The sequence below is a fragment of the Ursus americanus genome, chromosome 8 (genome assembly GCF_024610735.1).
Source record: "Ursus americanus isolate L20-20 chromosome 8, mUrsAme1.1.p, whole genome shotgun sequence".
NCBI classification, from domain to species: Eukaryota; Metazoa; Chordata; class Mammalia; order Carnivora; family Ursidae; genus Ursus; species Ursus americanus.
In genome coordinates this window covers 24,289,622-24,316,739 of record NC_142134.1, presented here as the reverse complement: position 1 = coordinate 24,316,739, position 27,118 = coordinate 24,289,622, and the positions used below count along the sequence as shown (strand labels likewise).

Below are 27,118 nucleotides of genomic sequence, written 5' to 3'. Positions count from 1 at the left end.
AAAAAATCTGAAGTCTGGGGGGCGGCAGATACTGGTCAAAACTGATGAGGTTCGTCTCTGCAAGTCTGGGCCCGCCCACACACCGCACAGGTCCCCACTGAGACCCTCATCTTTCGTTCAGAAAGAGTACTTTCACCGTATTCTCATCCCTGCGGGTGCCATTCAGCCACGAGCCCCTCAACCCTTCCGCGGGCAACCCAGCGTCTGCTTCGCCGCAGCCGGACCGGGCCCGGAGCCCATTCAGCCCTAGCCAAAGGCGGCGCGTTCGGATTCTGCGGCCCGCTGGGGACAGAGGCAGACGCAAGACCTGGGCGCTCGGTCTTAGGTCAGACTCTGAGGCGCCTCCATCTCAAGAGGCGGTTTGTCTTTCACCTAATTCAACAGGCCCAGGTTTTCCCTGAGGGCGTAATCGCGTGGGCTGATCACGGCGCTTCACCGCCTCCCCACACTTTCCCCGCGCCCGCATCCAACTGGTTCCCCACCCCCGGACCCGGTGCTATCCTCGATCACCTTGTCCCCGTGGGCCCCTCCCGCTCCACGAGGCGCCGCGGGAATCCACAGCGCCTCTGGCACACCTCGCCACCCAGCACGCGCCAGGACCCTGCCATTCTGCTCGCCACACCGACACGCAGTAACACCCCGACATCTGCTGCAAAAGCCCTTCCCCACAGCGGAGGAGTTTTCCAGCCCCACGCGCCGGGAGTCGCAGCGACTCCACAGCCACCCGCCTGGCGCGGTCTCCGGGCCCCCAGCCGCAATCCCGCCCGCGGGCCTCCGCGTCGTCGGGTCTGTCTCCAGCAATCAGATAAGGTCGGCTGAGCCCCCACGTGTGACCAGCGAGCTCTCGTTACACCGGGGGAAGGCCTTGGCCCCATGCTCTAGGGCGGCCGACAGCTGCGTTAATTCTCCAGCGGGGGCGTTCTTTTCTTCCTCTCCAGCCGCTGGCGGTCGGGCTGTCCGCAGCAGCAACTACTATGGCCTCTCCTCTCCACAGTGATCCCCTACCCCACCGCACGCTACGGCGACAGCTCCCATCTGCCTGCCTTTTGGTCTCTCCCTAACGAGAAGAACTGTGGAGGGGCCACGCTTCCCTCATGGGGGCCGGGAGGGGAGGGGAGCCTACTCAGCCCCACCTCCGTCGTCCACCGCTCCCCGATGGCCGGCAGCCCTTCCAAACCGGTTCCTCCGGGTGAAGCGTGCTTGCCCTGGGCTAACTGTCCGCGAGACGATGTCCCCGCGGACCTGTCTTGCTCCACCGTCCCTTCACCCTCTCCGCAGCCTCTCTAGCTGTCCGCAACGTGAAGCGCGTGGCGGGACCCAAGGCTGGGACCTCCGCGCCCAGAATTTCACTCGGACTCCAGCACATGGTGGAGCGGGGGGTGGAGGCCAGAGTACAGGCTGGGGAAGTCTCGGTGGCGCCGGAGAGGGTCGTTTAGGGGCCCACGGCGACTTTCGCGGAGGGCGAGCCCTGCGGCCTGGGCCGGCTGACCCCGGCTGGAGGCCCGCGCGTCATCCTCCCTCCCACAACCTCAGCCCGGGCGCGCAGACTCACACCCCTTCCTAGGGAAGCAAATGGTCCCTTCCAGGCGGGTGGCCATGTTGCTCTAATAAAGCGGGAGGGGCGGCGGCGTGGGGGGGAGCAGATGCCGCTGGCCGCGAGCGGGAGCCGGGTGCTAGCAGAGCGCAGCCGCAAGGGAGGCGCGGGGGAGGCGAGCCGGAGCCCGAGCCCGAGCAGCAGCCAGTGTTGGCGGAGAGCACCCAGGCTCAGCCGGAGTCGGAGCCGCAGCCGCGATGGCCGTGGCCGTGGGGAGACCGTCTGTGAGTGCTGGGGCCTCGCTTCCCTTGCCGGAGGCTCCTCCGGCGCTGGGTGGTCCCGGCTTTCGGGCGGGTGCCGGCGGGGAATACGGGGGCCCGGGCGGGGGCTCCGGATGGTGGCGGCTGTGGGTGTGTGCACGAGATTGGGCGCGAGTCTGGAGCTGAGGGGAGGGCTAGGAGACCAGAGGCTGTCTGGTCTACTACGTGATGCAACAGTGTATCGCTTAGTCGCGCCCAGATTCGGGAGATGGGGGAGAGAAAGGACCCCTTTCTTATTTTCCCTTTAAAGGGATTCTTTTAGCCATGGTGTTTCTCGCCTGCCTCCCTCTCCGCGCGCACACCTTTTCTCTCGTGACAGTCGAGAAAGGCGCCGAGTGCGGGGGTTTCCTCCCGGCTCCCCCTCGCTGAGGGGGCTACCAGGGCATGGGAATTGTTCGCCGGAGCGCGCTGTCACACGGCTGTAGAAGCGGGTCAAAAATAAAAGGGTGGGATTTCCACGGTGGCTTCCCCAGTGCATTGTGAGAGCTCGGATACCCCCCGGCGCCCACCCGGCTGACCCGGCCCTGCCCAGGATGTGGACAAAAGCCCTAGATACACACACAAAGTTTTCACAAGGCGCCCTTGTCGTGGTGGGTGGAAGTATTAAAATGCGGTTGGAAGACCGGGGGCGGCGAACCGAGGAGGCGGGGGCGCGAGGAAGAGGAAGGGAGGGCGGGGGCGTGGAGAGCCGGGTGCTCTGCGGCTCGGATCGAGGGAAGGACCGAGGGGATGCTCCCGCCCCGAGTTCGCGGGCGGGACAGGGGCCGCGCCTGCGGGGGTGCAAGACTCAGCGACTCGGAGCCGGACTTTGAGGGTGCGGTCTCAGTCGGTGCTCCGCATCCCTGAGTGAAAGGCGGGGGGAAGGGGCGGCGGCGGCGGCGGCCGTTCCTTTTTATTGAAAGGAGCCGCGCGGGGTGGGAAAGGCGGAGTCCTCTTTCTCTTTCCCCATTTCTTTGTCGATGTTCGAAGTCCACTTTCTCACCGCTGGTATTGGGGGCGCCTCGAGCGAGGTTTTTCCCGCTCTACCGTCCCCTTTTCCTTTTCTCATCTTCTTGCCACAGCTGTGTAGCTGCAGGTGGTGGCTTGAGAGGTCTTGTAGTTATGCACGGAAGTCTTACAGAGATACTGGAAGCTCTGAAGCCCCAGGAATGCAAGGCTGTTCTCCGACTCCCAGCTCTTCCTCTAAGTCCTCTCCAGATACTGGCGCCTTTTGCCGCCGCCGCCGCCGCCCCCACCCCACCCTGGGAAGTTCTTGGGGACCCTCTGCGTGTTCTACCGCGGTTTGGCGGCTCCGCTGCCGTGGTATTTTCAAAGATGTTCCCCACGGTCACAATGTACTGTGGTCATATTGAAGTGTAACTATGGGCCTTTTAGGGGTCTTATACTCTAATATTTAATGACACAGGCTTAAGAATTCAGGTCTCCTCTTGCACACAAGTTGTGCTCTTGATAATTAGTGGTCGTGGATTGTTGTTAGAGGGAATTTACATAGACTGTGTTAATCCCTTTATTTTGCTGGTGAGGAAATTGAGGTCCAGGAAGGTCAAGTTTTTTCTGATTAAATTACTCCCACCCCTCTCCCTCGTCCCCACACTATACTTACTTCCAGGGCACAGATTCCGATAACTAAAATAACAGTATCTACTTTAGATAATTGGAGGGCGTCTAGGAATGCAAATTCGGGGCGGAGGTAGTGTTCAGTAACACCTATTGCTGGTGCATTCTTGAGGCTTGGGGGAGGTGGAAGAAATAATTTGCTGCACATTTTCTATAAATTAGTTAGTTCATATTCGTCAGTTAAATGGGAACAGTCTGTGGATTTAAGATTTAGTTTTGCGGCCATAATCATATCCAACACCAGGTCTGCCAACCAGATGTGAGCTTAATCCCACAGAATTCTTGTGTAAGACCTCTCTTATTCAAATAATAGAGGAGATTTTAAAAAGTGTGTGTGTACGGAGGAGGTAACTGCTTTCTCTGCACATTCCCTGTTGTCACTGGAATTAAGATTAAATTACAGTTTAGAAACAGAAGACTTTTTTTTGGACTGAGTTGTGGTATGAGTGATCAAGAGTTGACTACAGAGTTGAAAAGTCTTTTCATACATTTCCAAGGAATTGTTGAATTGTTTCACTTTGTTCATTCAGTTCTTGTTTTAAATGTGGTGCCTGTAGTTTTGTCTGCAAAACACGCCCGGTAAATGCAGAATATTTCTCCAAACCCAGCTCCAAGGGATCAACACTACATCCTTCATCCTAGAATTCTCTGCCCCTCCTATTCCTTCATCTAGTCTCTGATTTGAACAAATGGAAGGGTGTGTTGAGAGAAAAGAATCACTCCAAAATTGGTTTGGAGTTTCCCTAGTTACTCCTTTAGAATTAGCCTTTTTTTTCTTTCAAGTTGTTTAGGAAAACATGAACAGCCTCCTTTCCCTACAAACTGCCTCGCCCATCCAAATTTAAGGAAAGTTCAGTTAGAATCATTTGCTCTCAATTTTAGGCATTCTTGAATTTGAACATCTTAGTGTGATGGCCTAGGTAAATACAAGGTTTTACTGGAGAAAAGTCCTTAAAAGTCAGATGCAGTATTTTCTGTCTTATGAAGTGGTTATATTCAGTTATAACCATTTAAACCTTAAGGCTCAAATCAGATGTTTCTTGTGGATTTGTTGGCTGGAAAACACAAAGGCTTCAGTTTAGTGTGATATTGTTTATTTTCGTTCTAATCTCAACCCCTAGCTTCTGCATTTGCTTGTGAATGGTCTTGGTGCTTGGCTCTGAGAAGATCCTGAAGCACATCTGCTGTTCCCAGAATATAACTAATGATTAGCAAGAGCATTTCTCCCCTAGGGATGTGTCCACATTTTGAATGAGTTAGTATTTTTGCATCCAAGTCCCAGGGCAGCTATTATCTTTATTTTAAACAGAGCATGGTAATTTACTCTACCTGGGAATCAGACTTTATGTAGCTGACCCACTCTCTTAAGATGTCATGTTCAAGTTACAGAGTCTAGAAGGTGAAAGGAACTTTGAGAGGTTATTTGGTTCAGCCTTCTTCCCAATGCAAAAATATTTCCTACTTTATCCCTAACAGAAGGTATGTATTTAAACTTTTCTGGTGGTGGAGAGTTTCCGTGATATCCTTCAAGAAACATGTTTAATTGTTCTTTTATCTGTTGAGCCAAAAGAAATGGAAAGCCAAGTTCATTCATTCCCTCATTTAAAACTATTAATTGAGCACCTCCTGTATGCCAGGTACTGTACTACGAGCCAGGGTTATATAGCGGTGGACAAGAGAGAAATTCTCTTTCTACCTGGAGCTTTTATTTTCTGAGAGATTTAGTGTCCATGTGTATTAAAATGATGAATTTCAGTGGAGTATGTAAGCCATTTAGGGGGAAATGAAATTATGTGCCTGTTGCTGAGTCAACAATTATGATGCAGGTAAAGATCTTGTCTGGGAATCAGAGAGAGTTCCTGAAAATATAGTCTGTTTTCAGCAGGAGGGTCGGGACTGACAATGAGATGTGATTTTCCCTTGTTATAAAATTGCCGATTACATCTTGAGGTTGTAGCCCCCCATGTGGCGGCCTCTGGATCTTTTGTACCTGGAGAAAGATTAATGGAGCTAAGAAAGTCCAGGGGGTGGCTATCTAAATGATAAAGGCGCTGTCATCTAGGGGGAGGTTTTTAAAAATTAAAACTCTTTAGTCAGTGGTATAAATGATACACATCAAGGCTCTGTAAGCAGTTATTAAGGAATGAAGAAAGTGTTTGAAGTACAGTAATCTCTCTTTAAATCTTTTGAAAGTTACAGATTTTTTTTATCTTTTGAAATATCTTCATTAAAAATGATGTGTGTACATCACAATGAAAAACAGACCCATGGAATTGATTAAAAGAACAAAACTACCCATATCCCACCATCCTGATATTAGAGCTCCTAGGTTGTTACTGTATTTTCATCGACTATGTGAGATTTGCACAGGTAAGTATAACCCATCCCATATATACTGCGACTTAGAAACCACACTGTGTGCCTGGTAGACCCTGTCTGTTTGGACAGTCATATAATGTAGGAAACAGATGCTTAGTGCTTTCAAAGGGGCCACCCTGTGTCTGTGTCCAGACAAAGGAATGAATGATTTGGATGTCCTACTTTGATTGATGGCCAAAAGACTTAGTGTTTATATCCACTGATGATGCCACAGCTGATAATGACCTTTGGGTTTAGACTCCCTGTGGGGCAGGCTACAATCAGAGCTTTCTATGCCAGTGTTTCTCTTTATAGGACCTTTAATTTGATTGGGAGTGGGGTGAGTAGGGGCTGTTGTTGGATTTTATAATTTATTGAAAACTGTCTTTCACAGTGCTAGTTAGACCTATCTCAACTGGGCTCAGTGAAGCAGAACCATTATTTAAACAAAGACCTGGAAGATCCAAACTTCTATCCTGTCCCCCAAGGAGACCTACTTTACAATATAATTGATACCTCCCTTTGTTGTTGCTGTTATTTATTTATTTATTTATTTATTTATTTATTTATTTAAAGATTTTATTTATTTATTCGACAGAGATAGAGACAGCCAGCAAGAGAGGGAACACAAGCAGGGGGAGTGGGAGAGGAAGAAGCAGGCTCATAGTGGAGGAGCCTGATGTGGGGCTCGATCCCATAACGCCGGGATCACGCCCTGAGCTGAAGGCAGACGCTTAACTGCTGTGCCACCCAGGCGCCCCATGTTTTTTAAATCCAGATTGACAGAAAACTCTCTTCCAACTAAACAGTGCCACTCCTGACCCACTCAGGCCTGCTGGCAGCCCATCAGTACAACCACTGTAAAACATAACAGTACTTGGGCTAAGGTGATAAAGACAGGCTTCTAAAAAAAAATTTGCTGGGTGATATGAAATCAAATCTGCGTCATCGCAGGCCTGGTCAGAGGTAGAGTTCAGGAGTCTGTACCCTCATATGACTGGAACCAAGGCATTAGAACCATCTTTTTGAGGATCTTTGCCAGTGAGTGTGAGTGCCTTGTTCAAGTCAAAGGGACCTGCGTGGATGCATTTTGTCTACCTGCTGAACTGTGACCATGTGGGATTGAGTGTGACGTGTTGATGGAGGGGGCAGGCTGAGGTGAAGAGGTTGGAAAGGCTTCATGCTCCAAAAAGAATGTCGTTGGCACCCAACAAGAAGCAGCTTTGTTCATGCGCTCCTCCTTTTTTTTTTTTTTTCATTTTTAAAATTCTGATAAAAATATATATAACATAATATAAAGTGTAAACCTCTAAGAAGAGCAGAGCTGGCAGCTGGAGGCTGGAGAAGCAAAGCTGAGATGTTCCCAATAAAGGACCTTGTGCTGAAGCTGGACCCTGAGGAGGTGAAAGGGAAGATGTGTGAGGATGTGATCTCCACCTTATGAGCTTCCTCATCTATATGGCCCTGCTGTGAGTCACACCTTTTATTCTAAAGAAATGAGATAGCATATGAAGATGGGCATCACATGTGAATGCATGATGTCAAGAACCCAATTATAATTTCTACTATCTGCAAATGAATAGGCCCAGCAAGTTGTAAGAGACTCTTTGATTGAATGGATGTAAAAATTCTTTTTTTTTTTTTAAAGATTTTATTTATTTGAGAGAGAGCGAGAGAGCACAAGCAGGGGGAGCAGCAGAGGGAGCAGGGAGCCTGATGTGGGGCTCGATCCCAGGACCATGACCTGAGCCGAAGGCAGACGCTTTAACGGACTGAGACACCCAGGCACCCCTAAAGATTCTACTTGTTAAGAACAGATTTGGCTCTGGTAACTGATCTTCATAGCTAAAATTTAAAACTACTTGTGAAGTAAAGACATTTTGTAGTGATAGCACACCCATATGCCTGTCATGTTCAGCCTCTGGGAATGTTGGTGTAATAATTATAAGTAATGTCAAACTCCATTCTCTAGCAAGTATTAATTATAAGGGAATTATGTCTGCAAAAAACCAGTATACCTGTTTGTTTTGATAATTAAGTAATATTACTTTGGGATGAATATATGATTTCATATTTTTTTCTTATAGAAGTAGAATCACAATAATACAGATAGCTTAGAAATTGAAAAAACAACCCTCAACAACCTAAACACCTCAACAATGATTCTTAGCTTCCTAACCCATCTGCTTCATCAGATATTTTTTTCCATACTTTCTCTTAGCAGGTGCTGAAATTATGATGTTGAGTATTTGAGATGCCATCCCTGCTGCTCTCCAAATTTCTCAGAAGGATGAGTAAGCAGTAGGATGAGTGAAGAAGCAAAAGGATGAGTAAGGAAGGTGAGGTGGAAAAGTGTGCTAAGCCAGGGGAATAGCATGTGCAAAGCTCTGGGTGTGAGGCAGAGCCTCTTAAGGAAATCCAGCTATGACATCAGCATTCAGGGTGTAGTAAGGAGAGTGGACAGATGTGAGTCTAGGCAGGTGGGGGGAAACCAGATCATGCAGTGCATTGTTGAAGACGTGTATATTTTCTACACAGTTTTTATTTTTATTTTTTTTTTAAAGATTTTATTTATTTATTGGACAGAGATAGAGACAGCCAGCGAGAGAGGGAACACAAGCAGGGGGAGTGGGAGAGGAAGAAGCAGGCTCATAGCAGAGGAGCCTGATGTGGGGCTCGATCCCATAATGCCAGGATCACGCCCTGAGCCAAAGGCAGATGCTTAACCACTGTGCTACCCAGGCGCCCCTACACAGTTTTTAAAATATATCCCATGCACTCCTGTGCCTCAACTTAGGATATCTCCAGATTCTTGGAATTGTTTGATAGAAGACTTTGAAAGTCTGTAGAGTTTGAATTCTTTAGGATTCAGTAGCATAGAGGGGAGATGAGAAAGGATAGCAGGGTTGATTCCTTTCATGACCAAATTGCACCCTTCAGAATAGAGGAAGTGAAGACTGAGGAAGCACACAAAGAGGAGGAAGGGTCCAGTGACAACATCCTCAGCATAGGTCTTCCTCTGTCTACTCTTCTATATTGAGGCTTTCCTCAATTGTAGAACTACAAATTCTTGTTTTCTTAAACACTGAAGCATCTGAGTCCTGAAGGGTGGGAAAATAGCAGGACTCCTCTTACCTTGGACTGCAAGTGTCAGTCAGTGTTCTCCATAAAGGAAATTAAAAACCCTTTGGATTCTATGAAGGTAGGAAACAAGTCTGCTAAAATCCAGGGTTTTCTTAAGACTTTACACCTTTTTCATTCACTCATCCCTTTGTGTATCGTTTTCATGTCAGTATAAATTTTGTGAGTCTCATTAAGGGTGCTGATTAAATTTACTCATACCTGCTGTTGAAAGGAAAAGGCTTAGCCAAAACCCTCTGTGCACAGAAAGCCTGCTCAACATCTTGGTTTTTTAATTTTTTAAAAAGATTAAAGAAACCGAAGAGGACACAAATGGAAAGATATACCATGCTTATGGATCCAAAGAATTAATATTGTCAAAACATCCATACTGTGCAAAGCAATCTATAGATTCAGTGCAATCCCTATCAAGATGCCAGTAGTATTTTTCACAGAACTAGAATAAATAATCCTAAAAGTTGTATGGAATCACAAAAGTCCCCGAATAGCCAGGGCAGCCTTGAGAAAGAAGAACAAAGCTGGGGGTATCACAATCCCAGATTTCAAGATATACTACAAGGTTATGGTAATTAAGAGATTATGGTACTGACACAAACATAGACACAGATCAATGGAACAGGATAGAGAACCCAGAAATAAACCCACACTTACATGGCCAATTAATCTATGACAAAGGAGGCAAGAATATACAACGGGGAAAAGGCAGTCTTCTCAATAAATGGTGTTGGGGAAACCAGACAGTTACATGCAAAAGAATGAAGCTGGACCACTTTCTTATACTATACACAAAAAATAAATTCAGAATGGACTGAGACCTAAATGTGAGACCTGAAACCATAAAACTCTGTAAAGAAAACAAGCAGTAATCTCTTGGATGTTGACCTTCAGAGCAGTTTTCTAGATAGGTCTCTTGAGGCAAAGGAAACAAAAGCAAAAGGAAACTATTGGGACTACACCAAAATAAAAATCTTCTTTTGCACAGCCAAAGAAACCATCAACAAAAAGGCGGCTCACTGAATGGCAGAAGATATTTGCAAATTAAGTAGCTGATAAGGAGTCCATATCCAAAATATATAAAGAACTTAAACAACTCAACACCAAAAAAAAAAAAAAAAGACACAATTAAAAAATGGGCAGAGGAAGGACCTGAAAAGATATTTTTCAAAGAAGACATGCACATGGCCAACAGAGAACATGAAAAGATGCTCAACATCACTCATCATAAGGAAATGAAAATCTAAACCACAATGAGGTATTATTTTACACCTCTCAAAATGGCTAGTATCAAAACAACAAGAAATAACAAGTATTGGCAAGGATGTAGAGAAAAAGGCATCTTCATGCACTGTTGGCAGGAATGTAATTTGGTGCAACCACTGTGGAAAACAGTATGGAGGTTCCTCAAAACATTAAAAATAGAAGTACTATATGATTCAGTAATTCCACTATTGGGTATTTACTCAGAGAAAATAGAGTAATTCGAAAAGATATATGCACCCTTATGTTTATTTGCGGTAGCCAAGATACGGAAACAGCTTAAGTGTCCATTGATAAATGGATAGGTAAAGGATATGTGGCATATATATATACATGTAATGGAGTATTATTCAGCCATAAAAAAGAATGAGATCTTACTATTTGTGACAGCGTGGATGGACCTAGAAGGTGTTATGCTAAGTGAAGTAAGTCAGAGAAAGACAAAGACCATTTGGTTTCATGTATGTGGAATCTAAAAAACAATTCGACTGAACCAAGTAAAAAGCCAAACAGAGTCATAAATACAGATAACTGGTGTTTGCCAGAGAGGAAGGCGTAGGGAGGATGGGCAAAATAGGTGAAGGAGTCTAAGAGGTGCAAACTTCCAGTTACAGAGTGGATAGGTCACAGGGGTGAAACGTGCAGCATGGGGATATAATACAGTAATATTGTAATGGTGTTGTGTGGTGACAGATGGTAATTGCACTTCAGGTAAGCATAGCTTAATGTACAGAGTTGTTGAACCACTATGTTGTGCACCTGAAACTAATGTAGCATTGTATATCGACTATAATTCAGTTAAAAAGAAAACCCCCAAACCTCTGTGCACAGAAAGCTTTCTTGGCATCTTGATTTTTAAATTTCTATTTAAATTACTGTCAAGACATTTATCTCACTTTATCCTTAACAAAATTCCCAAGAAGTAATATAGACAAGAAAACCGAGGAACAAAGAAGCTAACATTTACCTAATGTGATGTGGTACAGCCAGTTACTGGGAGGGCTAGACTTTAGAGCCAAGGCATACATACAGATCTACCAGTTGTGTTGGTTTTTTAGACTAGGTTTTGCTCAGTAATACATTGGTCCCAAATTTTGGTGGTTTACACAGCAAAGGTTTATTTCTCACCCACAGTCTTTGTTCCATCCTCTGAGATCTCCATGGTGTATTGAGATCTCCATGGTGTATTGAGATCTCCATGGTGTATTGACCCCAGGATGCAGGTTCTCTGTCTGGACCTTGCCAGCCTGGTGGCAGAGGAAAAAGATACTGAACGTGAACGATCAAGTTCGTACATGGATCACTTGTACACAGACTTCATTGGCCAAAGTAAATTGTCACTCCCAAGTTCAACAAGATGAGATGGATAATCCTTCTGCAAAGAGTAGCTGTGCCAGTCACTTGACCAAGCTTGAGTGCCATGGAATGGGGAAGTAAATCCTCTTCTAGAGAGGGTAAAAAACACTTTGAATTCTAAGACTTCACCGTACCATCCTAGCCAGGGCATCTACTATAGAGCCAAGGGTCTTTATTATTGTTTAATATTGTTCCCAGTCCACAATGATTTTTCTCACTCCCTTTGTCCTGCTCTGATTCCAGTTGGACATGGTAGATTGATGAGAAAGAGTGTGTGTTAAGCAGGCAGGATGAAATGAAGGCAGAGGATGTGGTTATTCCTATTGTTCACTCACAGGGAGCTTCCAGTAGCATCCTCACTAAGTAAGGGATGGGTGGTGACCTTCTGAAAGACCTTCTGTGCTGTTCTGTGGTGGCCCCAGCTCTGGGACTGTGCTCTCTGGGAAATGGTTTTGAGGCCATTAGGACTTCCAGCTGCTTGACAGAATTATTTCCCTTGGGATGCTTCCAAATCTGTCCTTTCCCAGCCCAGCTGTTCCTAAATGGAGATGCATCAGACGGCACCCTTCTTTTCCTTGCTTTGTGTTCTCTCGCTGAGAGGCAGGAGTACTATACCCATCTTGCTTAAGAGCATAGGCTCTGGAGCCAGAGTGCTTGGGTTCTAGGGTGTCAGCTCTGCCATTTAACTACCTTTGTGACCTTCAAGTCAAGTTACTTACTTTGTGTACCTCACATTCATCAGCTGTAAAATAGTAATAATACCTTCCTCAAAGACTTATAGGATTAAAAACGTTAAGACACACAAAGTATTTGCAGTGACGCATGAAACATTCATCCTCAATGAAAAGGAAATTAATATGGAAGTAATAGTGACTTTATACCAAAGACTGGTCTCCAAGCAGAACTGCCAACCGCCCCCCCCAGCAGGGAGTGAGCATTTGCCCCTTCTCCTCTCACCCACCTGAAATGCAGGCCTCCCTTTTTCTAATCAGAGCACGCCTCGGAGGCACAGATCTAATATACCCTCTCCTTGAAGCCTTGACTCGCCAATCCAAGTTTTTGGTCATTTTTCTCTGCCTGAATTCCTGTAGCAGTGATTTCCTGTAACACTTGTGTGTCCTCGTTCTGGTGTTCTGTTGTCTCCACACCCCCCCCCCAACTTTTTTTAAGCTCCTATTTAAAATAAATAGGGCTGATCAAATATGGTTGTGAATGTTTTTTAAAAAAATCGTTACTGCAAGCATTTGTTCTGCTAGCCTTGACTACATTCATGCATTCTTAGCCTATATTATCAGATTTAAGGGAAGAGACTGTGTTGTGCACCCTCCGCCCCCATTAATAAACATGACTGAATGAAAATTTATCCTTTGGATAAGACTCGTGCCAACCCACTTACTCTCAGTCCACCTTTTAATTCATGCTGTTGCTATGTGAATTTCAGGCAGGTGTAGACCTCATATCTGTAACTTTCTGCCCCAGGCTTCTCTGCTGCAGCCACCTGGGTTCTGCCTAGTTATTTTTGATCTATGTGCACATCTGAATGTCCAAGGATGTTTCCATCCTATGGGCCAACACTTGCCTGATGGAGGATGGCAGCTGGTGGACAAATACTTCTCTCTTTTGTCACTAACTTGGACAATTCTGAGGCACTATATATATATATGGCTCCTCAGGGGGTCCCACATGGCCCCAGCCCCAGTCCACAGGGGTGATTAGCTCGGTGTATATACATTTAGGATGGCTGTGCCTCCTTCCCTGTTTAATCCTTCTCAGTCCCCACTCCTGTTCTTTTGGATCACTTCCCCAGATAGCTGCATGCTTGCAAGCCCTTGTCTCAGGACTCTGCATTTTGATGAAAACACCTTGTTTCCTGGTTTGGGGCTCTTTTACCTTATGCAAATGAGGAAGCATGAACGTTACTTTGTAACATACCAAATTACTCTAGACTTAAAAAAATATGATGAGAACAAACTGATTTTTGTTTAAATCAGGGTCTTACTGTTTATTGGAGGGACGACTTCAAATAAAGCTAGGCTCAGGGGGCACGTGGGTGGCTAGGTCGGTTAAGTGTCTGCATTTGGCTCAGGTCATGATCCCGGGGTCCTGGGATCGAGTCCCACATCAGGTTCCCTGCTTGGTGGGGAGCCTGTTTCTCCCTCTCCCTCTGCCTGCCGCTCCCCCTCTTGTGCCCTCTCTCCCTCTCTGTGTCAAATAAATAAGTAAAATCTTAAAAAAGAAAAAAAAAAAGCTAGTCTCAGAAAAGAAAAAACTGGACACATCATCTAATCTTTTCTGTAATTTTCATTTCTGCTTCTGGATGGAAGTGCTTGTCTCTGAGTGTATAGGGCCTACTTTGTTGTGTACTTTGTTCTGTAACTTCTTTACCCATTTCAAGTCAATTACATATTTTATAATCTAGAAACTAGATACAGAGTGTATGGGGGAAATACAGTTTTGATACATGAACTCTGAAGTTGGGCCAAAGCTTAACACTCTTCTTGAAAAAGAGAAATTTTGTAGCTTACACTGCATAGATTGGAAAAAAACGAGGTAAAAAATTTTGAAGCAACTTTTAGTGAGTTAATAATGTTGAGAAATTTTAAGGACCCAGATTAATTATCTGCCTGAGAATTCTTCAACTCATTAGAGTTGTTCTCATCATCTTTTCACTTTGAGCCTATCCCAGAGGCATTTTCTAATAATGTAGGAGACATGCTTGGAAACATCACAAACGAAACAAATCCATTGTCCAATTTTCCCAAAATTTGTTACCTTTGCTTTCACTCTGAAGTTTGGTTTGACTTTTTGTAGGAATGAGCAATATTGGACTCTAACTCCTCCTGTTGGAATGATGTGATTTTTTATTACATACCTCCTTGTTTTCAATGACTTTTCTAGTCCTTAATTGTTTTTTGTTTTTTTAATTCCAAAATAAAGGGAGCAGGAGGAGAAAACTTAACAAATTGAATACTGAAATGTATGATTTCTTCATTTCTCAAACTAAAACTGGAGTTATTTTTCGGATTTCTTTCCTTTTTTCTTTTTTTGGTCTTTAAATATACATTTGGAATGTTGTTGCTAATTTGCACATTGGCTTTGACACTGAACTCCTTGCACCCACTGCAATGATGTCCTAATTGAAGTTGTGCAATTCCACACATTTTCCTGGTGATTAGATTTCAGTGGGTAAAACTGATCTTCATGATTTTCTTGCGAAGTAGTTTGATTAGATATTGTTCTTGAACCCAATCCCTTCAGCTCCTATTTGATGGATCAGGACTCACACTTGCCCAAGATAAACAGTAATGATCTTAAGGTCAAGTCTTCTGTTGGTTATACCTTCTTCTTTCCAAATGGAGATACCACCATAGTCTGCAGCGTAATGCTGTCAGACCTTTCTGAGATGATGGAAATGTTCTGCTGCTTTGTCCAGTATGGTAGCCACCAGCTGCATGTGGCTATGGGACACTTGAAATGGGGTTTGTGCAACTATAGAATTAAGATTTTTTTATCTTGTTTAATTATAATTAATTTGTGTTTAAATTTAAATAGCCACATGTAGTTAGTGGCTACCATATGGGATAGTGAGCTTTAGGAGTACGGTCTAGAGTATTTATAATCTGATATTTCTTTCTCATTTTTTAGAAAACTTCTTTATTAGGAAAAATTCCAAACATTACACAAGAGAGAAGGTATAACGAGCCCTTCTATCCCATCACCTAGGCCAATCTTACATCATCTCTTTTTCCTTCTCTCCCCACCCCAAGCCCCCCAAATTATTTTGTTTGTTTTTTAAGATATTTTATTATATTTATTTATTTTTAAGATTTTATTTATTTATTTGACAGAGCAAGAGCCAGAAAGCACAAGCAGGGGGAGCGGCAGACAGAGAGGGAGAAGCAGGCTCCCTGCTGATCAGGGAGCCTGATGTGGGGCTCCATCCCTGGACGCTGGGATCATGACCTGAGCAAAAGGCAGATGCTTAACCAACTGAGCCACCCAGGCGCCCCAAGATTTTTTTTTTAAACTAATCTCTACACTCAACCTGGGGCTTGAACTTACAACCCTGAGATCAAGAGTTGCATGCTTTACCAACTGAGCCAGCCAGGCACCCCTCACCCCCCAAAGTTATTTTGAAGTAAATCCCAGGCACAGTCTGATCTCATTTTAAGAGCTAAGCTGGTGAGCTGGGGGTTAGGAGGAGCACGGCATCAGGAAGAGGTATTCAGGGATCTTCAAGTGGATTTGTGATTAAAAAAAAAAAAAAGCCTTCAAGTGTATGGATGATAAAAGCTATGTTTTGACAAAGACAGGTAATGAGTATATAGATGAGCGATAGTCTGTATGTTTGAGGTATTTCATCCCTGTCGTCGTCATCATCATCATGAAATGCTAAGCATGAGCCCATAGATGGAACAGTTACTGTACCAAGCTCGCTGACATGTGCTTTTATTGAACTTTGGTTCATGGATAATTTAAACAGTCCTATGCAGTATTTATCATTGAGCTTTAGTGAATGCCAGCAGGGCTACAGAGGCATAGGCTCTTTAAAGGTGGAAAGCAAACTGAGGTTCATTTTTGGTTTTAGCCCAGTCTCCTCCGAATGCTTAATTCCAGAGAGTAGTAGCTTGTTTCGAGCTCCCTTTGAGTGGTCCAGCTCTTTGTCATACCGCACGTGCTGGATCAGCTGACTGGCTGAGTTAAAACCTGCAGAACGAAGCCTCTCCTACCCACTTTTTAAAACAGCAGACTCTTAGGACCTCTTTTAGAGGAGACATGTTTTTTTCTAAGTCTGTTTGAGGTATTTGCAGATACTCGTGTTGGAGAGAAATGTTTTTTGTAATTAACACAAAATTTTCTCTTTTGAGAATTTATGCCCCTTACTGGTGTACATTTTTATAGGAATGCCTGTTTACTTTTGTATTTCTGTTTACAAAAGAAACCTACTTTGTAGCAAGCACATTTTGGTCATGTTGACACATTGAAGGAAATAATGCTTGCATCAATGATTTTTAAAAGTGCATTTTTACTTCACAACATAAAGCAAGATTGTTACTGTGCTTTTGTAGTTGGATTTAAGAGCTAATAATGATTTTCTTCCTTATGATAGACTGCAGAATGTGTATATTCTAAATTTGGAACTCCACTTAGGATTTAAGGGGAATAAACCTGTGATGGTAAAAGGTTCTTGTATCATCAGAAATGCTCAGAGGCCTTGGCTCAGCTGTTTTATTGATGTTTGAAAAAGATGATATGCTTTAGAATAAGAGCTATTAAAAATTTCAGCAACATTCTGAACAACTGCAGGCCTACTGTTGCAACAGGATGCCATTCCTTTTCCATGGTCAAGTCTCCAATAGAGTCTGCCCTTTGTGTTCTCTTGGACTGTTGTTAACCACATTCCTGGGAGAGAGGGAAGAGCTATGTCTAATCTCATCATCTACATTGCAGCTTTAGTCCAATTTACTTTTTTTGCATGGTTCCTAGAGATAGTGAATAGTTGGTTAATACCCTACGTGTTAATGTTACTGCGACTCAGGATTTATGCCATTTTTTGCAAATAATACTCCTGTGAAATGAGCTTTCTTATCTCCACTTGATAAGAAATATTTGAATCCGCGTTAGGGCTAAGAACAAGATTTAGGGAGATGTTTTGTCAAATCACACCCACTGTCCTTTTCATGAAGGGTAAAGACAAGAAACTATTAAGGCTTGTAAAATGACTGTGACCTGATTAGGAAAATATAGGACCTATTTTCAGAAAAGAGGGTGAAATATTAATATGAGTAGCAGGGTTTTTTTTTCTTAATTAAGTTTATAGATTTGGAAAAAATTCGAATTTAAATCCCAGCAATAACACATCTTGGAAGAAAACAAATTCATGTAATCTGGGTCTCAATTAATGCTTACACTTTATTACAGTTAGAAAAATGCTAAAGTTGACACAGCCATCACATTAATAAGAAAGAGAAGCTTACCTTATGTATTCTCTTTAAAATAGTTAATGATCAGTGGCTTATCGCAGCTTTGATAGGCCTCAGTTTGGTTCTGGATTGAATTATTTATGGCATGGTAAAATAGTAAGGGAGAAAAATAACATAAACCATCTTTGACCAGGTGAGCTTCATTATTTGGCACATTTATTGGAAGGAAAAAAAAAGTACCAGGAAGGACACCTCTCGGATTCTTCAGTGAAGCTGGTGTGAATGGGCCAGCATGTGCCCCCTCTTGGCTCTGCCTGGCAAAATGAGTACCTCAGTGGTGCCAGAGTTTTCAGTTTTTCAGGAGAACATGGAATGGACATTTAGAGTTTGAGGTGAAATTTCCCCATCTGAAAATGTTGGCAGTTAAGTCAAATATTTTTAAAATACTGTGTGGGCCGCATAAACATGTTCGTGGGCCAAGACTGCCAATTTGCGATCTGATTTCCATTGAAAATAATTCACTTATTTTTCTTGTATTTGAATAAAGAAACCATTAAATTTTTTTTTGGTATGCCTTTTGAAATGCTTTAACATTTGAACAAGTAAAGTGCTTTTTGTAGAAAATGTGCTTGTTTTTAAAACAGAAGTGAAGCAATTACTTGAACTCTGCTATGAAAGCATCTAGATTGTTTGAGGGCAGTATCAAAACTTGAAATTTGTTTCCTTAGCAGGATATCTCCAAGCAGGTTTGAGCTGAGATCAGATGGGGAGAAGCGGGACCCTGAGGGGGTGGCTAGGGCCCACAGCAGAGAGCAGGACGGACTCTTGAGTGTGTGGTGTCCAGTGCCAACGTCCCTCTGCAAAAACATGTGCTATATATAGTGAATGGCGTTGGATTTTTTTCTTCTTGGTTTAGGTCCAGTGACAGTTAATGACTGTTCCTTACAGGCTGTGAAATTATTTATGAGTTTGGCAGTAGGATGATGTGAAATGCAAGTGGAGATAGGTAGGATAGGGTCTGTTACCAAAGCCCAATAAATTGTAAGTTCTGGAGCCAGGAAGGACGGCAGAGGTCACCCAATCCAGGGCCTTCCTCTGATGTGAGGAAACTGAGGCTGAAAGTTCTCATTAACTCTTCCCTGTCCAGCCCTCTCCTTTCTTTTCCTCTTTTCTTCTTCCTGCCTATAGGAAAATGTGTCTGCCAGGAATTATTTGTGACAATTGGAAAGTCTCTCAGAAAAACAAGTCTAAATGTTTCGTAAACTGAATATTTACAAAAGATCTTCCTGGAAGTAGCTTGTCTTTGTTTTTTATTAATAAAAATTCTGTTGCTGGTTTTTTGTTTGTTTGTTTTTAAGATTTTATTTATTTATTTGAGAGAAAGCGAGAGAGAGCATGAGTGGGAAGGAGAGGAAAGAGCAGGCTGAGCAGGGAGCCTGATCAGGATAAGGCCTGATCTCAGGACCCCGGGATCGTGACTTGAGCCAAAGGCAGACACTTAACCTACTGAGCCACCCAGGCATCCCCTGTTGCTGTTTTTATATGAGTTTTGATATGCTTCTTTCCAAAAGCCTGCTCTCCCATGCTATTTTTTAGAAAGCAAAAAACCAGTTAGGTATTCATTCTGTAGGAAAATGTGGCAACTTATTACCCTTCTGGAGAGTTTCCTAGTGGTGGGTTGAACCACACGAAATAGTTGATTTCAGCTGTTTCTGAACTACAAAAATGGTGGTTTCATATGATTCAAGATAGTACCTTGAGAAAAAGGGTGATGAGCATTGAGGTAGCTTCCTATTCTCCTGAGGACATTGTTGGCATTTACGTGGCCATCAGCCATTCAGCCCTTCTCAATTTATCCTGCTCAAACATTGCCATGCTGGAGCATTTTTACTGAGAAATGTGGAATTGAAAGCATCATATGCATACGTGGAGCCATTTTCCTTTCACATGCTGTGCTTGGCTTGAAAAGCCTTCCTTGCCTTGAAGAAAAGACGACCAAACTCAAGTCAGATGCTGGATTTGTTTCTGATTTTTGAGGCCAACAGAAGCAAGTTGGAATGGGAGTGATTTTCATTCTCAGTCTTGGTCAACAGTGCAATGGTTTGATATGTAGCTACATTAATATTACACCCTGAATTGAGAATTTGAGACTCCTGAAAACATTGTCCTGTTACTGTAATTGAACCCTAATTGTGATTTGGGTGGGGGGTGGTAGTGGACAGGAAGCAAACGGGCCCACAAAAAGAAATGTCCTAAACTTCAGACCTTTTCTTCTAGTTTTCTGAATTGAATCCACTGAATATTGGCATTGTCAAAACAACTTTTGTAAAAGAAGTAGCATTTTAGCATTTTGGAGATTACAAAAATAAGTATAAAATAAGAAACATTTGTGCTTAACTCTGATAGGGGAAAATTTATTTGAAGGATGTTATGACCTCTCAATCAGCCTTGAGACCCCTGACCAAATAAAATAAATCCTTTGACTTTAGGCATCAAGGAAATTATTATTTTTATTTTATTATTATTTTTTTAAGAAACAGACTCTTTTTTTTTTCAGACTCTTTTTTTTTTTTAATGATTTTTTATTATATTATGTTAGTCACCATACGGTACATCCCCGGTTTCCGATGTAAGGCTCGATGATTCATTCGTTGCGTATAACACCCAGTGCACCATGCAATACGTGCCCTCCTTACTACCCATCACCGGTCTATCCCATTCCCCCACCGCCCCAAGGAAATTATTAACAAATATATGCATGCTCATTTTTCTTGAGAAATTAGAAAACAGAAATCTACCCTAAATCCAGTCCATTGAAGAAAGCCAAACTCTACAAAATTCATGATTCGTAAATATCTTAGTGTACCACAGCTGAATAAATACAACTAAAGAGCCATCACAAACAGCAACTTGGAAATGTGATTTTTCTGTACTACTTTGAACTAGAGGGTTAGTTAGAAATTCACTTCTGACATTTCAGGCCCCTTTTGACTATTACTTTAAAATTTGAATGCTTTGCTCTATTTCTTAAAAAGAACTATAGAACTAAACTGTAGAAATAAAGGGCCTTTTTATTGGGGTAAAAGGTCTTCTGAAGGAAAAAAGTATTAGGCTGATTCTGTTTTCTCTGCTCTTAATTTCTTTCTGCAAAAACGCCCTTCCGTATTGTTCTCTTCGGGATGAAGGTTCACCTCGCCAGGATGGCATGCATGTCTCTCCATGATTTGATGCCTTTCTTTCTATAATCCGCCGTAGGCACCATACATCCCCTTCTTTCATGCTCTGTCTTTGCACCTCATGTAAATGCCTTTCTCCTGGCCTCTTCCCATCTTCTGCAGCTCCTCCTCCTCCAAGACTGTCCAGGCCCCTCTGCTTTCCCCCTCACCCCTGTGGAGTTAGGAGGACTAGCTTTTTGCTTCTTGTAATGAGCAGATACCTTGTTGTACCATAATAATTCTCATGCTTTATTCATTTTTGTATTGTACATTCAGCAAAGAATAGTGCCTGGCCAAAGGAGTTCCTCAATAAATGCATCAAAAATAACTGCAGTAATAGGCCCAAGTTTCTGCCTGTGTAGAGGACTTTATCAGTAAAAATAACTGGCATAACTTCCTGGAAGGAGATTATAGAACAAAGAATTTAACGATCTGCTAAATTTCCCCAGGAATTCTTAGTTAGCATTATTTAATGCTTGACGGAGGGAGCTTTGGAGGGCTGAGAAATGAACACAAATGCAATGGGCTGAAGATTAAATTTTCATTGCACCTGTTTCTTGTCTCAGTCCAAGCTTTCTTAGCCCTGGGTTGCGCAGACCATAAAAATTGGCATTGATGGAGCATAAGATAATTTGTTCCTATTCATCAGAAAATATTGTGGAGTGACCGGGTAAGGCAGCCTCAGGAAATGGTAAAGGTAGTTCTCTTTGTACATTGTCTTTGATATTGTATTCAGGGCCTTCCTGGGGCTTATTTTTCCTAATTATTGAAATTCTATGTATGGCAATGACCCCTGAAGCTATTCTGTGTGGAAATTAGTGTGCTGCTTTGAGTATTTTCATTACTTAATACCTTTCAGACAACTCCCAACATGCTTGGTGAAAATGCTAGAAATTATAGCATGAGAAGTGGTTTTTCATAGATATCTTGTCCTTTGGAAGTGAGGATACAGAATTCAAGGGAAGAATAAATATTTAGACAATTTTTAGAAGTTTATGTGTGATATGTATATGTATATATCATATAAACATTCAGTGGCTAGCAGAATTAACATTAAATTGGTAGAGAAAAACATTTTAAATATCGTCTACTATGAAATTGCCTAACGTAGTCAAGACTTTACCAGGGGCTTTCTATTATGTCAGTTGAAACTATAGCAAACCTGTAATATAGATAGTATCCCCGTTTTACAATTAAAGAAAAGGAGACTTAGAAGTAATCTGCCTCAGGGGTGCCTGGGTAGCTTAGTCGTTAAGCGTCTGCCTTTGGCTCAGGTCATGATCCCAGGGCCCTGAGATCGAGCCCTGCATCGGTCTCCTTGCTCAGCGGGAAGTCTGCTTCTCCCTCTCCCACTCCCCCTGCTTGTGTTCCCTCTCTCGCTGTCTCTCTCTGTCAAATAAATAAAATCTTAAAAAAAAAGAAGTAATCTGCCTCAAAGTCATTCAGCCCAAAAGTTGCAGAGCTGGAATATTATTCCTAATTGACTTGCAGCCAATGGTTAGAACACTGTTCCATGCTGCTTTATGTTTTATATTAATTTCAGAGAGATTTCTTTTCAAGTCTATCACTTAAGATATTAATATTTAAATATTAAATCTAAAAACGGCACTAGAGACTTCATGCACACCTACCTGAGGTGTGTGTTGGTGAAAAATAACACAAATAAAACTTAAGTCATGTTATGCATTGTTCTGGAACAGAATATTGAAGTTGGTTATTTTAGCTAAATATTTCTTAATTATGATCATTGAATCTTGTCTGCACATAGCACAACACTTGTGAATATACCAAGACTTTTATGACCTTCTTAGAACAGTATAGTATTGGCTTGGGAGGCTGGGGAAAAGAAAACCACCATAACATGCACATGACTTTGGGGCTATTCAGTGATACACTGCTCATCTTAAAAGAATATCGGAAATGAGCCAGTGAGGGTCTGGGTATGAAATGCCAAGTGGTTGTTACAGTGCCTCTTTGCTGTCCAGCTTCACATGGTCCTTTAAAAAATAGGCCTTTTAAAATACAGGGATGTAAATTACTTTCCTGAAGTAATTCTTAAGTCAAGATGGTCCGTGGCTCTGCAAGATACAGCCACCTTTAGGTGGTTATGATATCTAACTACCATGATGAGAGTGCCATTGGACATCCTTTCATGTGGTCATTGGCCATTTGTCCTTATTTCGCTGTGAATAACCTACTCAGATCCTTGCTTTTCCTCCTCTCCAACCCCCCCACTGGACTATTTCTCTCTATCTTGTTGACATTCATCCTTTTATATGTGCAAATAATCTTCTCCCAGTCTGCCATGTATCTTTACTTTTGTTTTTGGTGTCTTATTGTACAGAAGCCTTAAATGTTTCGTCTTCTTTTTGGTTTGTATTTTGGGTCTTGTTTTAGAAATCTAGTTCACTCTTCACTGAAGTTCATTTAATTATGGTTAACAACTGTTTTGTCTTTTGCTCAGTGGTTTAGAGGGGACAAGAATGTAGCAACTGTGAACAAACAGAGTCCATTCATTCAGTGGAAGATGTCCTGAAATAATAAATTAGAAACAACTCAAAGAGGAGACAGAAAGGGAAGAGCTTGGAACCCAGGACACGAAAAGTAACAGAGCTCAAGAATCCAGCCCTTTAAGAGGGATGCAGACATTCAGTGCTCTGTGATTTAAAGAAACTTTTGTGAGATAATTAATACCTCACTTGTAATTAGCAGTTGAGTACACAGTGAGCTAGATGGAGGACAAGCAAGGGAGCTTGGGTTAGTGATAGGGTCTTTAAGTTAAAAGGGTTTTTTGTGGGGGCAGGGTGGAGAAATCCCCTTTTAATACTCCTTTCAAGTGGGTTATTTCCGGGTTTATAGATTAAAGTTCTTTTAGTAATAAGAATAATAAATATTGAACACTCACTGTACAACAGGCACTGTTCCCAACACTTTATATGCATTTTCTCATTTAGTCAAACTTAGGACTAAGTGCCATAGTTATGCCATTTTGCAGATGAAAAACAGGCTCAATAACTTGCCCAATGTCACACAGCTGGTAAGTAAATGGTATCAAGATTTGAATTCAATTCTTTCTGAACTCTGAGCCTTCCAAATGTGATTGTGACACGTTTTTAAAAATAAAAAGTATTTGTGGAGATATTAAGTGATGAGTCCTTGGAGTCGGTGATTGTGCCCGTTCTACTTGAAAGTCAAGCTCTGTCAAGCATCTGTTGGCATGCCCTGCATTAGTTGCTCTTAGTGGAAGAGAGAAGTTTTTGCAGGACTTTACTGCTTGAAACCTTTTTTATTTCATTTCTTTATTTTTTAAGTAGGCTCCACACCCAGCGTGGAGCCCAATGCGGGGCTTGAACTCAAGACCCTGAGGTCAAGACCTGAGCTGAGATGAAGAGTTGGGTGCTTATCTGAGTGGCTCAGTCAGTTAAGCATCTGCCTTTGGCTCAGATCATGATCCCGGGTCCTGGGATCGAGCCCTACACTGGGCTCTCTGCTCAGCAGGGAGCCTGCTTCTCCCTCTCCTATTGCCTCTTCCCCTGCTTGTGCTATCTCACTCTCTCTCTCTCTCTCTCTGTCAAATAAGTTAATTAAAAAATTAAAAAAAAAGATTTGGGCACTTAACCGACTAAGCCACCCAGGCACCCCACCACTTGAAACCTTTAAAAACAAATCAAAGCCCTCTCCTTGCCAGGGTCCCACTTTCCTACTCTGGCTGACCCTTCACTCAGTCAGGTCACAGGCAAACCTCCATGTTGCTACACTGCAAGGGAATTGAATGGACCTTGTTGCTGTGTCTTTGAGACATATACATGTGTGTGAGGCAGCCACGCAGAGCATGCTTGAGGGAAGCAGTTCTCTTGCTGATGCTCAGAGTATGACCATCTCTCCAGGGCTTCTCCATCAACAGTTCAACTCCCCAGCTCGGTGTGGATTTTGCCAGACTATCCTAAACCTAACCTTTCCACTTAAGTGGAAATGTGACATGTATCAAGCAAACAGGAGAGAAACTAAAATTTGTTTATGTGGAAGAAATGCTGAGGTGAATCACTGATATGATTTCATCGTGTTAAAGCAGGTTAAAAATTCTGGCTTTGTTACTTACTTGCTCTGAGACCTTGGGCAAGTTTCTTTAGATCTCTGTGACTAATTTCCACGTCTGTAAAATGCAGATAATAGCATCTCTCTTACAGGGTTGTGAGGATGCATACTTTAATGCATATAAAATAGCGTCCAGGATATGAACAGAACTGTGTGAATGTTAGCAAGTTTTATAGGTTTAAAACAATAAGCCACTACGGGAGTGGCACTCCTTGGACGGTTTCAGTACACTTCATGGACATCTTTATAGTCTTATCTCTGATAGTTTGGGTGAATTGATAGCACTTCTGCCTCTCCTTATAGACGAAGGCATTTCTTGGGGTCTCTAGAGAAGTAGGGTTCATTTGAGCCCCAGGAATACTCCGTCTGGCTTTGGGTCTGTACTTTTTCACCATGGCCATGTTCTTTGGATCACTTGGACATAGTCCCCCCATTTAAGCCTAAAGAATTGGGTTCTCCCCCCTTTAGTATTGGTGGTGGTTATACATTCTACCCAGCAGCTAAAGTCTGTATTAAGACATCCTGGATGTCCCATGTTGATGCGCTGTACTTCCTCTTCCTGTTGTCCTCTTCCTCCTTAAAATTAGACCTTAGCTCTGGTGCTTGTCAGCTGTTCACAGCTCAGTAACCGGTGTTGATCACTGACATTCTGCCACACCCTGTCCTAGATGCTGTGGAGGCAGAGTGAGCACGACCTGAGGTTTTTTGTTGCTTGGGCTTTCACAGAGTGTGTGACCAGGAAGGATTTTTAAAGAAATAATCTCATCCAGCGTTTTCATTTTACAGAGAAGGAAGCCAAGACCCAGGAGAGTAAGTGACCTGCTTTAGGCCCACGGACTCAGAACTGGAGCCAAATCCCCTGACTGCTGCTTATGCTACAAATCCAAGGGCAGTAGAACTGAGGCATTCTAGATAGGTAGTTTGTCAGCAGATTCTTTGGTGGTTTCTAGTTTCCCAGTGGAGAAAACCTAAACTTCCTTTCCGGTCTCTTACCTCATGTTCAGGATGCTGGTCACCCACTAACTTACGATGCAAACTGTCTTAAGTTTCAGACCTGAGCTGCAGATGATATGAATCAAGGTTAACTTACATCCTCAGTGCACTTGGACATTTATGGGGAGCCACTCTTTGTAAAAAATGTGAGCCCTTGTAAAAGTCTTATGTAACACAGCTTGGGTTACTGTTGGCGCTGCCTGTGTGTACCCCCCTAACCTGTGGGCTAAAGGATAACCAGTGACTTACAGACAACACAGAACACCATTTGAAAACTCTCTCTGCCATCCCAAAGTGCTTACTGTGACAATGTCAGTTTGGGACATTTTTGGTTAGTTGACATACTTTACAAAAGAAAGTATGTCCTGTAGCCGTTCCCAAAGGGGTTTTTGTTGCAACATCAATCTCCTTTTTTTTTAAGTTTTAATAATATTTTCTTATGTATTAAAAATAACAATAATCACATTGTACAGTTTTATGAAATGTAATTACATTTTTCCAAACCAAAAAATTAATGAGATGAGATGCATTGTTTTACATTTTTGCAAATCTTTTTAATGTCCGACTTAGTAGAAGACAGCTGGGTCTTCAGATCTGCTTTTCATTTACTCTCATGCAATACATTGCTTTGGTTGAAGTCCATGAAGAGCCAGCCTCACAGACAGATGGTTAGAAAAGAAAGAACTTACACACCCCTGAAAGGTTCCTGGAGAGGCCCCAGGGAACCTCTGACCGTACTTTGAGAACTACTCCTTTGAAGTAACTCTCCTAGTCTGTGTCCCCATTCATTCCCCTCTAGGGAAGAGCATTGGCTTTGCTGATACGTACATAGCATGTAGAAAGGGGTGGGCACTTGCATTATTTTGAAGTTAGGGCTCTTAGTAACTGTGCGGAGGGTGGTGTATGAGGTAACACTATAAAGTAAAACAAGAAAATGACTTAAGGCAAATCCAGGAGACTACGTCTGGTGGTGGACATGAGAGACAAGGGTGCCATCACATGGGGTACTCTGGGGCAGCAAAGCTTTCGGTAATGTTCAGTTACTTGGGCTGGGTATTGGGTATACTGGTGTTTATTATATTTTCTTTACATGGTAAGGATACGTTACAGGCACATTTAAAGAAAGCTCTGGTTTCTAGTACTTGGGGGAAACAATCTTTTTTTCCCCTCATTCAGTCCTTTCTGTTTTTTGGGCATGGATCTCCTGAATTTCTCTAGGTCTAAAAAACACCTGTTTGGATACATGAGTTATAACTATATCCATTGGAGTCATTTTTCACTTCCAGTACTTGTGTTAACACAAGATCT

At 42.9% G+C, this 27,118-nt stretch overlaps 1 protein-coding gene and 1 pseudogene across 11 annotated transcripts in view; both read left to right on the top strand.

Moving 5' to 3' along the window:
- The first annotated feature begins 1,629 nt into the window (after positions 1 to 1,629).
- SEPTIN11 (septin 11) overlaps positions 1,630 to 27,118 on the top strand; it is a 92,971-nt gene continuing 67,482 nt past the window's right edge. For all 11 annotated transcript variants that reach the window (XR_015725437.1, XR_015725438.1, XM_045790102.2 and 8 more), the window contains exon 1: positions 1,630 to 1,818. Coding sequence is in view for 9 of the 11 variants with exons in the window: in XM_045790102.2 (XP_045646058.1) it covers positions 1,792 to 1,818 (27 nt within the window). In the remaining 2 variants the exon portion in view is untranslated. The remainder of the gene's footprint in view (positions 1,819 to 27,118) is intronic.
- Positions 1,831 to 13,829, top strand: LOC148109533 (mitochondrial import receptor subunit TOM5 homolog pseudogene; annotated as a pseudogene).